Genomic DNA, 14,515 nt, shown 5'->3' with positions numbered 1-14,515 from the left:
TTATCTGCTTAGAATTACTAATGGCCCAGACACTCACTAGACACAAACTTAAATCTGGGGGAGAATAAAATCACCCTAGGCTTCACATTATATTTTTTATATATATAGAGTCCCAGCACTCACAAAAAAAGTAATCAGATATATAAGGACATAAACTAATTTCATCAAAAACAAAGCAAGAGAAAGGTTGAATGTGCATACATATAATGCCTAATGTTATTGGACATGTGCTTCAATCCAAAATTAGTATGTTCAAGTATTTTTTTTTTTATTTTTGTACTACTGGGAAGGTTTGATGGGGTTTTATTTGTTTCTTTGTTGGTGCTAGGGATTGAACCCCAGGAGTGCTTTACCACCCAGTTACATTTCCAGATCTTTTTATTTTTTTATTTTGAGACAAGGTCTCGCTAAATTGCTTAACCAAATTGTTGAGTGTGGCTTTGAATTTGAAATCCTCCTGTCCCAGCCTTCCAAACTTCTGGGATTACAGGTTTGTGCTACCGTGCCTAACAACTTTGATCATTTTAACAGAAGATTGGAAACTGAAAAAGCCAAGTGGAAGTTCTAGAATAATTTTTTTTTTAAATAACTAAAATTAAGACCCATTTAATGGGCTTTCATTTGATAGAGCTAAGAGAGAAAACTAATAAACTATAAAATAGGCCAGAGAAAAATATCCAGAACAAAAAAGGAAAGATGGCGAAAATGACATGCTGTCATTTTGTGGAAGTCATCTAACAGCAGAATGGTATCATTTTTTTTTTAATATTTTTTAAATTGTAGATGGACACAATACCTTTATTTTATTTATTTATTTTTATGTGGTCCTGAGGTTCAAACCCAGTTCCTCATATGTGTGAGGCAAATGCTTTGCTGCTGAGCCACAATCCCAGCCCCGGAATGGGATCTTTAAAGTACTCTTAGAAAATATCTACTAACAGAGGATTCTACATGTAGTAAATAATCACATCAGTAGTGTAAAATAAAGATATTTTCCTAGCTGGGCATGGTGGTATACACTTTCAATCCCAGCAACTAAAGAGGCTGAGGAAAGAGGATCACAAGTTTGAGGCTAGCCTCAGCAACTTAACAAGACCCTTTCTCAAAATAAGAAATAATAAAGGGCTGGGGGTGTAGCTCTGTAGGAGAGCACCCCTGTAGGTTCCATCCCATCCATCCCAGTACTACCAAAAAAAAAAAAAAAAAAAAGATTTTTCCATGAAATGGAAATAGAATTTGTCATCATGCCAATCCAAAAATTTTTTGGATTGGTTCAATCCCCAGTACCATAAAAAAATGAGTAAATAAATAAGTATTTCATAAAATTGTTACTGTACTAACTTATTTCAGTTTTCTTTAAAACCCTGAACAGGTAACTGGGTTTTTCATACCTCACTGGTAAAGCATGTATGAGGCCCTATTCAATTCCCAGCGCTACACACGGGAAAAAAAATCACTTTATTTTAAAAGGAATTAAACATATAGAACTGAAGAGATGTTTATACAAATACTTATACTGCAGATCATTGTACTGCAGATCATTGTAACAAGTATTATTATAAAATTATTATAGAACCCCTAAAATAGGGAAGAATTTGCTTGGAGGAAGAAATAGGGAAACTTCATGAAATGAGTTTGTTGATGGAAAGACATAGGAGAATGTAGAATTCTTATTCTAAACTATAGAATGCTCTGAAAGTCAGACTAGAGAATTTAGATTTTATACGTCCCAAAAAGTAATTCAGAAAAGAATTAACATTTACATTTTAGAAGCATAACTCTGTCAGCATCATGTAATGTATTTTTTGTGGGGAAGAGACTGAAAGTAGACTTCATTTAGAAGGCGCCCCGTTAGAAGGCTATGTCCAAGGTAAACTCTAATGAATGCCTGATCTAAAGAAAGACAGTAGGAAAGGTTTCAAATATTGGGAAATGGATAGAGTATGGGAGTACAATTAGCTAAAATAAGAAAAATGTAAGCTTCACTTCTAAAATAAGAGCTCTTTGAGGACCAAGTGTTTTGTTTTTTTCTTGCTGTTGTATTGCAAGTGTCCAGAACAATGCCTGTTGTGTGGTAGGGTGCTCAATAAGTATACGTTGAATAATGTAATTAAACTAAAATCATGAAGCCTACGTAAGGAGAAATAGACAGAATAATTGGACTTCTTTTATTGGCAAAACATTCTGTCCTAACATCTGAGCCTTAATTGTGACTATTGATGAAAAACAATCTAGTCTCTATACAACTTTCTCCTAGTTTGCAAGATAGTTTTATATTGAGCATTAGTACATCCTCTTATTGTGTCTCCAACAAATTAAACTATGTCTGTTTCTGCTATGTGAACAATATTTTAATATACTTTTTGTCTTCAGTTTACTTAAACAAATAACAGGCTCAATGAATGATTTAAGAGGTGATTTTTATCATTTATTCAGTGTATTAATAAGATCTGATTTATCTTTATAGTAAGTTATTCAATAACAAATTAGAAGTTAAATGTAAAGTATGAATTATATTTCTTCTGTTCTTATTGTTTATGCAGGCAGGTTTTTGTTCGTTTTTTGACATCTGTGTGAGCAAATTTTGCCTAGCAAGTTATACACGCTACTGATTTCATTCATTTGCTTTACTCATATTTTTACATAGATCACATTTTTTTAAAAAGCTGTGGTTGACAGATTTTTCTAAGCTAACACCTTCTAATCTTCTCTTCACTATTAATTCCTTGAAATTTGCTGACCGCTTCATCTTACGCTTAGCAAGCATGCACCAGATTTCCTTTTTGCAAATCCTGTATATGAGAGACAGAAGAATGCATATTTATTTTCTGGTGTCCTGGAAATTATACCCTGAGTAAAAACAATACATTAATGTTTGCACAAAGTGGATACATTTGGATGTATGGCCCATTTGGATAAGTCAAAATTTTTACCTTAATAATGTTCTACCCTAGAACTAGAAGGTGTGCTTTCTCTATGAAGGGTCAAATAGTAGTTATTCAGACTTTGAGGGCCATACAGTATTTGTGCAACTACTCAGATCTGTCATTGTAATTATATAGCAGCCATAGACAATACATGAATGTTTGGGAGTTTTCCATTAAAATTTTGTTCACAAAAACAGGCAGCTGAATTTAATCTGCAATTTGTCGTTTATCATTGACTATATTTAGTATACCAGAAGAAGCATATTGAGTCTGTGAGACTAAATGAGTTAGTTAGCTGTCTTCTTTTTTTCTTTCTGCCCAGTTTTGGAGATTGAACCCAGGGCCTCAGACATAATAGGCAAGTGTGCACCACTGAGCTCATCCTGATCCCCAAAATTTTAAGTTTAGATATTAAAAACAATGGCATAGGGAGCAGTGATGTACCATATAATCCCATAAACTCTGGAGGCTGAGGCAGAAGGATCACAAGTTCAAGGTCAGCCTCAACAACTTAGAAAAATCCTGTCTTAAAATTTAAAAAAGGCTAGGAATATAATTCAGTGGTAGAGCACTCCTGGATTTAATTCCCAGTACCACACAAAATAATAATAAGAATAACAACAACAATAATAAACACCCAGGGTGAGGCCCTGGGTTCTAATACATCTCCAGTACTGGGTGAAAAATAAAACATCTAAGAGAAGTAATGAAGTTATTTTAGTAACTAACTTGTAATTATTTTCCATTAACAGAGAAGTATGATTTATAATTCTGTAAACAATTAGATTAACAAAAATAGGAAATTTTGTACATATTAAGAAGTATGTCTCAGATGTGCTTCGTTTTATACAGATTCATTATGGTTCATCAGATTACAAGATGATGATTAAAGAGCCATTTTTAAACTTATATGTGCCATTAACAATTTATAAAGTTTTCTATTTAGCAACAACAAAGAATCCATTGGCTTCAATGTACAGTACTGTGTTGTGATGTATGTACAATATGACACTAGGTGGAGCAATTTCCTGTGCAAAGATTGAACAAAGTTCTGTATCCTTTTCCGATAAGCTCAGTTTCTAGACTAAGAACTATAAAGATAAGAAAAACTATCAGTGATCTTTAAAAAAAAAAAAGACAAGAACATTTATTGGGCAGTTAATCATTGAAACTCTCAAAATGAACTTGATGCCACAATAGCTGCCCTTTCGGGTTTTGTTGTTATTCCTTCACCAAATTCATGCCTGAATCTGCAGGTGCCTTGTTCTACCAGTCCTAGTGGTATTTGGTCTTTTAGCCTTGGCACTCCAGCTGTACTTTCTCTTGCACCTGGCAGGGTAGCCACATTTGCCACAGGCTTCTTGTAAAGGTGGTAGTAGTCCTTAGAGCCACAGTTGTGGCACAACATGTGTGTCTTGTTATGATGCTTTCCAAATGATGTGATGTTCCCTTCATCCCAAAGCCTGAGGACTCCTGTTAGGCACCACCACCAATTCCTCTGCTGTTAGAAAGGGCCAAACACTCCCAAACTTCTTCCCTTAGCTCTTACCATAGGCAGAGCTATATGAGCTTCTCAAAGGTCTAACTGAAGTCAGGCATCTAGAACAGCTCCAACTCCATGACTGCCTACCAACAGTCATTTCATGATTTTGAAAAGCAGCCAAACATTTAGGATGGAAGGATAAATGTATTTTGCTGAAAAATTTTTTCTGACATATATTTTAACCACTAGGTTTTCTCACATTGGTAAATCAAAATGGAAGAGTTTTTGCGTGTTTTACATATTAAAATATGAATTTAAATTTAATATGAATTTAAATCTAGGGCTGGGGCTCATCGGTAGGTGCTTACCTGGTATGTGTGAAGCACTGGGTTCAGTTCTCAGCACCACATATAAATAAATTAATTAAATAAAGGTCTGCCAATTAATTAAAAAAAAATTCTTTCCTAGAGGTGGCTTGGAAGTAGAAAAGTTTGGAACTATTCAATTTTGTTTTAGAATAGACCAAATTTTATCAGAAGCTATATCCTTTGAGTGGTATTTATGAACCATTTGTTTAATATGATTATTTTCATAGAAAAGTTAAACTTGGCTGTTATGAATTAAATATAAGGAAAGATAGTTGTGAGATATTTGCCCCTGTGTTAGATTTGGATGCCTGTGTCTATTTTAAAGTTTGGGGTTATTTCATTATTAAAACATGTAATAGTTGTACTTTTTAAAAATCTGACATCTTGATTGCTTTCTAATTCATGAAAAACTCTGTATAGAGCACCCTGCTTCCTTTAGTGAACAAATACTTTATAGCATTCTATACTGTTAAAGTTATTTTTTTCTTCCTTATACTCTTTTCCTCTTGGCTATTGCTAAAAGTAAATGTTATTTGGAAAACAGCATGGATATGGATTTAAATGAAATGTGAACTAGTATCAGTAATTGAAATATTGTAGTAATTTTTTTTTACCATGCAGTAATTCCTTTTAAAAGTTGTTAACCAACTTCTTCAGTTTCATTTCTGCTTGACTTCTGATTATTGCTTCATTGATCACCTGTGTATCCTTCAAGACAGAAAAGGATGAAATTACCAAAAGTTAATGTTCTGGTATGACTCAATATTGCTTTCTATAAGCATAATGACTGTCATTGTAAGAATTCAGTGAATGACTCAAGGCTCTTGCGGGAAGACCAACAGGCCCTTCTTAGAAAAAAGTCTGTTTGCCTTTTGTTTAATGGGGGCATGATGGCTCTTCTCCCTGTCTTCTTCAAGGAATGACTCATATTTTGACCCTTATGAGCATCACCACATCAAAAGAGGAAACCATGGTCTCTAGGACATAGGCCTGGATTTTTGCCAAGCAAAGGGGTATACACAGATTGGATAACTTCCTGCCCTTAAGTCACTATTTATTAATGTGTGCTTAAAGGAAACCTAAGAATATTCAATTAGCTTAAATCTGTTCTATTGGATATAAATTTTAAACAAATTTTTATAGCTCTCTATAAATATGTAATTCATTTCTTCTGACCACTTAAGTCAACTTCATAATGAACAGTTCCTTAGCTTTAATGACAAATGTTTAAGATGATGGATAATCTAAATATCTTGAGTTAATCAATATGCAACATACAAATATATCAAATATCACACTGAACTCAATAAAGACATAGTTATTATCTATCAATTTAAAAACATTTTAAAGTTGCTTAGATTTAGAGAAGAAATGCTAAATATGTCTTAATATAATGATTAATCCTTCAAAGAGAGTACTTACTAATTGGAGCATGAACTAATACTAAAGAACTTATACTATTTTTGTTTTAGCTAACAATTTTATACTTGCACTTTTACACTATAATCTCATGTTCTTGCCCTAGATAGTACAAATGTTATTTTATTATTATGCTTTTAAAGGAGGAAGATGACTGTACCTGCTAAGTTGCTGACAGATTTAGAAAAACAAAACTCAAATTAACTAATGCCCAAGCTACTACTTTTGGTTATACTATATTGCATTTTATAAAGGACTAGGGACATAACTGGGAGCTTCTTAACAAAAACAACATAAATGGTAGCTAAACTTTTCAGTGCTCATTTACGATCATTTAGTTTTACACCTTAACTTAGAATTATTTACTGTGGATCATAATTCTAGGTAAATTATTTTCTGACTTTGATGAGAAAAGCAGTGGTTTAAAAAAATTTGAGGAGTAGAATTCCTGTTTATGCAAAAGGATTTTTTAAAGTCCCCTAAAAAAAAAAAAGGTTTTGCAAGACTGTTACAGACAACCATTTGTCATCCCCTTTCATTTATTTATCACCCTGATATTCCTAATGAATCACATTCCAGACTAACCACTGACTCCTTTTGTTCCTTAGTGAAGGAGTGTGGCAAACAAATGTTTTCCCAGTGAATCAGCACAGGATTCTTGATTTTATTACCTTTGCCCTGAACTTTCCAGACAAAACTAATTGGAAATTTTGCCTTTGGGATCTCACTTGACTTCTGTGTATAGATGATGGATTAGGCTATGAATTGACATTGCAGATGTTGTGCAAACAACTCCAGTCTTCAGGAATGTTTTATCAGTTCTAAGGGAGCTGCCTTAAGTGGAAGAATGTCTGACTCCTGTCTGCTTGTCTTCCTTAAGAATACACACACACACACACACACACACACACACTGCATTCTTATATTTTATTCTTCATCTTGGTTGATAAAGAGGCTTGGCAAAATTAGGCCCATAACTAACTTATATGACCATTTTAGATTTTAGTTTTTAAAAGATGGCTCTAAAACCCCAAGGTATCCCAATTTCTCTATGGTTTTGAGAATTATATACATTCCTTGATGAAACATAGACATGAATATTACCTAGTCAGGTTCTTGAATGCTGTAAGTATGTGAAGGGAGGTACAATTATATTAAATCATCAAAGAACTTGATAAGTTCAAAATCCAGAAAAACTATTTGTTTCAAATGAAGCAGTAATACAAGCAGTTTCATCATTTTCTGAATACAATTTTTCCCACAAAATAGCATATGAATGAATTAACCCTGCCTAACAAAGACCCTAATTTGTGCCGAGCTTTGTGACACACACCTATAATACCAGCTATTTGGGAGGCTGAGGCAGAAGGATGGTAAGTTTGAGGGCAACCCAGACAACTGAATGAGATACTATCTTAAAAAAAATAATAATAATGTATTTTTTAAGGGCTGAGCTTAGTGGTAGGGCACTTGTCTAGGATACCCTGAGCTGTTGAAAAGAAAAAAAAAAACAAAACTGTAATTTGTGACATCAGGACATTTTCCTCTGGGCTTATATAGATGCCACACTATTATCAGGACATTACTTAAAACTTCTCTTCCCTGCCAGAGTAAGATATTTTCATTTGTTATAATTTTAAGAAGAGTAATTTTGCCTCTTGTAATACCATTTTTTAAATTCTAAATTTGTCCTAATTAGAACTAATATTACCACAACTGAACCAAAAGTAAAAATTGATTCCATTTGATTGTCTTGAGCTAATATTTTTTAAACACTAAAACTTACTTTATTATAGTACTTATAAAAGAACATAAACTGTGGAAGTGTAACTTTTAAGTTTATTTTAAAAGAGCTTTAAAAAGTTTAAAAAGTATGCTTTTTCACAAATACCTATGTCTGCTCTTACTGGAAATCTTATCCTTTGATATAACTATGGTTTGCTCTTACCCATAGTCTTGCTGGCCAAGTACTACATCTTTTATCCTGGATAAAGCAACATTACTCCATTGGAAAATATAGTATAATACAGCCCATGAGACTAGATATATGGGGTTTTGAAAGGAAACAAAACCAGATGTCCAATATGTCACAAATAGCTAAACTCTCCTGTTGACTGAGAATGACTATACTGAATTACAAAAATATATGTATTTTTTTAAAAGGAACTTTATTTGCCACTTTTCCTTAAGAAATATTCACTGTATTAATCTTTACCTTGCCACTTGGCAGATCCCCTTAAATATGTTAAGACTCATGTTACAACACAGCATGTGGTGGTCTCTCTTGGCAAGTATTCTGTGTCTACTTGAAAAAAAATATGCATTTGGCTATTATTGCATGGGGTTTTCTATGTTCAAATCTTCTATGTCCACATCAAACATTAGTCTATTCTATGAATTAATGGAAGATTGGTGTTGAAATTTACATCTATAATCGGGGATTTGTTTATTGTCCTGTTTAGTTCTGTCAGTTTTTGCTGTTTGTATTTTACCAATGTGTTATTGAATGTATACACATTTGCCTTGTCCGGCTGGGCGAAATAACCGGGAGATGACAAGCAACTTGAAGGTTGAGGCAGGAACTACTTTATTGCGAGTGAACTCAGCTGGAACTGAGCAGGAACTCAAAGTAGCGGGTACCCTAGGTAGCAGGCACCTCTTCTCTGCCAGACTGCAGAGGTACATATACCCAACTAATTATACACAGCTTAACTTAATTAACATAAACTAGATACAGCAGTCAGTCATTAAGGAATCCTTATCGTCTTAATGGCTTGCTGGCGTTGGCTCAGAAACTACTCCTCCTAGCATACTGCCAGGCGCCATCTTTACTTGGTTGTGGCCCTCATCACACATTTAAAATTGTAGCTGTGCATAGTGACACTCACCTGTAATGCCAGCAATTCAGGAGGCTGAGGCAGCTCAGGAGGACTCCAAGTTCAAGACTAGCCTGGGTAACTTAGTGAGACCCTGTTTCAAAAGAAAAATAAGATTAAAATTATCCCTTTGTCATTATGATATGTCCCTATTTATCTCTTATAATATTCTGTGTTCTGAAGTGTACTTTTTCTGATATTAATATAGCCATTTCATCTCTTTAGGATTATTTTTAAATGGTTTATCTTTTTCTGATTCTGCTTTTACTTTTCTGAGTCTTGATGTATATGTGTATATATTTCTTAAAGAGAGCATATACAATCCAGTCACAATGTATGCCTTTTCATACATATGTTTGATCCATTTACAATTAATATAGTTATCAACATGGTTGAGTTTAGGTTTACTACCCTCAAACTATTTGTCCCATTTATTTTTATCTTTTCTTGCCCCTTTTTAAATGGAAATTTTTTGTATTTTATTGTATTTTATTATTTTAAATGGAAATTTTTTGTATTTTATTATTTTAAATGGAAACTTTTTGTATTTTATTATTGGCTTATTTGTTGTACTTTAAAAAAAAAAAATCAGTGTTTGCTCCGAGGTTTGCAACACATAGCTTTGACTTACTAAGGTGAATTTCATATTGTTATTTTATTATTTCATGTGTAATGTAACACCTTATAGTAGTATTTGCCATTTTCCTGCTCACGTTCTTTATACTTTTCATGCCATATATTTTCCTTGTAAACATGTCATTCGTTGGTTTTATTTTGTTTTTTTGTTTGGGGGGGGGGGGGCTTTTTTTTTTTTTTTTGGTGATTGTTGTTTTCTTTCTTTTTTCTTTTTTGGTCAATACTGGGAATTGAACCTAGGGCCTTCTGCATCCAGGCAAGCTCTCTCCCACTGAAATACATCCTCAGCCCAGTTTTCTCTTATTTTTGAAGAGTATTTTCCCCTATGTTCTAAAGTCACAGGTTCTCTTTCTTTCTTTATATCTTTTTTTTAAGCATTTTACAGAAATAATTCTGGTATCTTTTGTTTTACATTATTTCTGATAAAAAAAAAATCTTGTTCGTTTTTCCCTGGGGATAATGTGTTGTTTATACACTCCTATTGCTTTTAAGATTTTCTCCTTTTCATGTTACAATAATTTGATTATGATTTGACAGTAATGATTTTCAGCAGTTTGTGCTTTATTTTACTTTTTATTAATCCTGACTGAGGTTTGTTCATTTTCTTAGATCAGAGGTTGATGAGTTAATACTTTTAAGCAACCTGAAAAATGTTTGCCCATTATTTCTTCTAGTATTTTTCTGCAATCCTCTCCCTCAGGAATTTCAATTATGTATATTAAGCTGATGGGCATTAAAACTTTTAAAATTGTTTTGACCAAAATATTGTTTTTAGTTTTTTGTTTGGATTTTTCTATAAACTCTTATAAGTTCAAATTGGTTATATTTAGGAATTATTAAATTGTAATGTTTTAAAAACTCCTGAAATTCAGCTAATACACCCTAAAATGTCAAGGTATAGGCTAAACAGACTCTTGAGAATGAACAAAGGACAAAAAACTGAGCTGTTAGTGTGCATTTTGTCTGGGAACCACCACATCTGCTTCTATGGCTGAGTAATCATGACTTAATAGTGTGGTTATGGAAAGTATATGTCATTTTAGTTAAATGAATTAACAGTCTTCTTTAGGGACAAAATTTTCAAATTGTTAGAAATTTCCTTTTTTAGAATCACTAAAAATTTGAACTATGTAAAAGTGATTTATCATTATTAACATGTGTTTAATCTATACAGAGACATTTTTTAATCTTTGAAAAATAGAAATGAAGTTTTTCTCTTCCCTGAAATATCTTTCTTTAATTACTTTATTTTTTGTGTGTGTGCTGCTGATCATAACCTAGGCCTTGCTTAAGCTTGCTAAGTGCTCTGCCACTGAGCTATACCTCCAGACCATTTTCTGTTTGGATTTTATTTTTGTTTTACAGTTCATTTTTAGAGTTTACCTGTAGACTACTGATAGTCAAAGAAAACTTACGTGGGGATAACATGGTCAAACTCTTGAATTTAATTCTTCTTCTTCTTCTTCTTTTTTTTTTTTTTTTTACTTAGTATCATATGTCTGTTTTGTGTTTCCTAATAGCAAAGGTGGAATTTGTGGAGGTGTTGCTTGTTTTGTTTCTTTAAATTTCATCTAATGGCTATAACTGTATGTTAAAGAATTTTGCATTCGCTGTGCAGTTATTCTTAATACCACAAACTTTAAACTCAGGCAGAGAAGTGTTTATTTTGTTGTTGTTGTCATTTGTAGGATTGTAAAATAATCCTCTTACCCCAACTGTGAAATCTCTTATGCAGATAATATTCAAAGAAATAAGTTGTAGATTTCATGGTTGATTATAACTTTTCAAAAGCCTGAATACTCAAAAGCATTCTGTCAAAAACCTTTTATAATTATTTTAAAACTTAATATTTAAGCATTTTTTAAGGATTAAAACACAAGAAAAAGAACAAAGAATAAAAATTCACATATTTGGTCCATAGAAAACCTAATAATTCATTGCTAAGTATAGAACTTCATTTTTTAGATTTTTAGAAAATGCCTATTTAGCAATAAGTGTCTTGGATTTATGGACATATTTTGTACATATATTAACATGATATAAAAAATGTTGTTATCTTGGTTATAAGATTTCTTTAATACTTATTTATCCCTGCATGTTATGTACTTGATCTTTGAACCACAAATTCTTCTACCATGTGGTCTTAAGATTAATTTATTAAAGAGACCACTTTTCTTTGATTCTGACTCATTTATGAAAAGTCAGTGAAGAAATATTTAATAGAAACCTTCAGATTCAGAAATAATCAATGTGGTTAGTGACAAAATTTCATGTATGTGTACATTCTTGTAATTCTATACTACAAATAAACTATTTTTCTTTATAACTGCTAATGGCTAATATTTACTATTACTAAAGAGCATCTATCAATCTGCATTTTGGGGACCTAGAAATTTACATTTTTAATCAAGTTGACACTTGTGCAGACCCTCATCTGGATTTAGGAACCATTTTTAAGACTTTTTCAGACTAAATATTAGTACATTTTAATTTAAATGTTATTGTTCATTTGTAATATTTCAAAGTAAGGAATAAAGGAACAAAGCGGTACAAAAGTTTCTGCAGAAAAAAATTACTTTAAAAGAAAAAACTCACAGATACTGGTTTTACAATTTTTTTTTAAGTTATTTGGTTGTACATGGACATAATACCTTTATTTTTATTTATTTATTTTTATGTGGTGCTGAGGATCAAACCCAGTGCCTCACATGTCTTTGATGAGCACTCTACCACTGAGCCAAAATCCTAACCCCTTACAAGCTAATATTTATGGTTTCTCTGGAAAAGATAAATGAGATAGTTACTTCCCTAACTATTTTTAAGTAAAGACAAAAAGTGATAGTCTCAAATTGTGCCTAACAAAACAGAGGCTTGGGCAGTTTTTTTTTTTTCCCCCCACAGAGGATAACATTCTGACAAATGAATATAGATAAATAACATAAAAACCAAGTTAAAAACTTCATGAGTGATTGCCATGGGCCCGGATGAGTTTGGGAAGGTTTACTACAAAGGAGCACAAGGGAACTTGTTGCATTGGTGGAAATGTTCTGTATCTTGATTGGTTATAGTTATATGACTGAAAATATTTGCCATAGTTTACTGAAATGTGGACCTAAAAAGTGTGATTCTTACCATGTGTAAATTAAACCTTAGTTAATTTAAATTGTTTTTAAAATTAAGCTAGCAAGAAATAGCAAGGATTATTTTATCAAATTACTAACTGCATCTTGAAATATTTGTTTAGATACAATTTTGTTCTTCAAAAGCTAGACTTTTCTGATAATATGTGTGGTTAATGTACTATTAAAATAACATGTATTGACAAATCCTTTTTCATTAATATTTCTCAACCAAGGTTTTTTATATTTATTTTCTAGGGCCCACATATAGCTTCAGTTACATTAGCTGCTTATGAATGCAACTCAGTTAATTTCCCTGAGCCACCTTATCCTGATCAAATTATTTGTCCAGATGAAGAAGGCACTGAAGGAGCCATTTCTTTGTGGAGTATCATCTCAAAAGTTAGGATTGAGGCCTGCATGTGGGTAAGATGTGCATTTTCATATTTGTCTGAAAGTAACCTCACTAATTTAATATTGTGTTACACCTTTTGAAGAGGAATCAAAACATTCCTAGTCAGTGAAGAATTCATGAAGTTCTCAGCTATCTATTTCCAAGGTAGAAGAGACCTTGTGAAGCTCCTCCTAATTGTGAATACTATTCACAAGAAAGTCAGAAAGCCATAAATATCGCAAAGTAACTGATGCCGAGTAGACAACATTAAGGGAAATGAGTATAGGTAATAGAACTTTGTAAAATTTGTCATAGTGTTAATATACCTGATAAATATTTAACTAATTCCATATGAATTCTAGAGTGTTAAATGTTATTATGTCTCACTCTAGATTAAAATGTGATGTTTGGAGCCTGGCACAGTGTGGATGCCTATAATCCCAGCAGCTCGGGAGGCTGAGACAGGAGGATTGCAAGTTCAAAGCCAGCCTCTGCAAAAGGAAGACGCTAAGCAACTCAGTGAGACCCTGTCTCAAATAAAATACAAAATAGGGCTGGGGATGTGGCTCAGTGGTCAAGTGCCCCTGAGTTTAGTCCCCAGTAATACCCATCCACCCCTGCCCCCCGACAAAAAAATATATAGTATTTGGACCTAGAGATATAGCTCAGTGATAGAGTGCTTGCTGAATAAGTACAAAGTTCTGGGTTCAATTGTCAACACCCCCCTCCCCAAAAGAATTATTTTGTTGTTGTTCTTAAAGGACTCGTTTTCTTTTCAGAGTTTGTTATAATGCTACAGTAATTTTAGAAAAAATTTTAGTATTTTTTCTTCATATATACCAAGCTTAATTTTAGTGGTGGTTTCAGACTCTAGGTACATATAGTTATCTTACTTTCATTTGAACTAATTAATTACTCTGTGGTTTGCTTAAATCCATGTTATGAAATTTATTTAACATCATGTCCAATGGCAGGTGTATTTTAATCCCATAAGTTGTTTTGTTTTTATTATATGCCTAAATTTATTCAGGTGCCATCGTTGAGACGTAATTTATTTTATCAATTAAAGATTTCTGTTACCATTTGAATTATTTTTTTTAACTCATCATATGGGTTTGTTAAGTTTATATTCCTGTAACATTTTTTTTTCCTAGTAATTTCTTATGAAATAAAAGACTGTGGAACACATCATTTAAGAAATCTTTTTTTTTTAAAGCAAAACCATTTATTTATGACATTAAAGACATTATATACAAGATGCTATGAGTAAGTTTATAGAGTGCATTGATGTTA

At 32.6% G+C, this 14,515-nt stretch overlaps 1 protein-coding gene across 1 annotated transcript in view; it reads left to right on the top strand.

The window, feature by feature from the left end:
* Vmp1 (vacuole membrane protein 1) overlaps positions 1 to 14,515 on the top strand; it is a 116,026-nt gene that overhangs the window by 34,894 nt on the left and 66,617 nt on the right. Inside the window, exon 6 of the mRNA XM_046423136.2 lies at positions 13,087 to 13,254. Coding sequence (XP_046279092.1) covers positions 13,087 to 13,254 — 168 coding nt within the window. The remainder of the gene's footprint in view (positions 1 to 13,086; positions 13,255 to 14,515) is intronic.

The sequence above is a fragment of the Marmota monax genome, unplaced genomic scaffold, assembly GCF_021218885.2.
Source record: "Marmota monax isolate L192 unplaced genomic scaffold, Marmota_monax_Labrador192_F-V1.1 WCK01_AAM20220418_F8-fsc00171, whole genome shotgun sequence".
Classification (NCBI taxonomy): Eukaryota; Metazoa; Chordata; class Mammalia; order Rodentia; family Sciuridae; genus Marmota; species Marmota monax.
The sequence above is the reverse complement of the archived record's forward strand: the minus strand, read 5'-3'. Positions and strand labels throughout refer to the sequence as shown.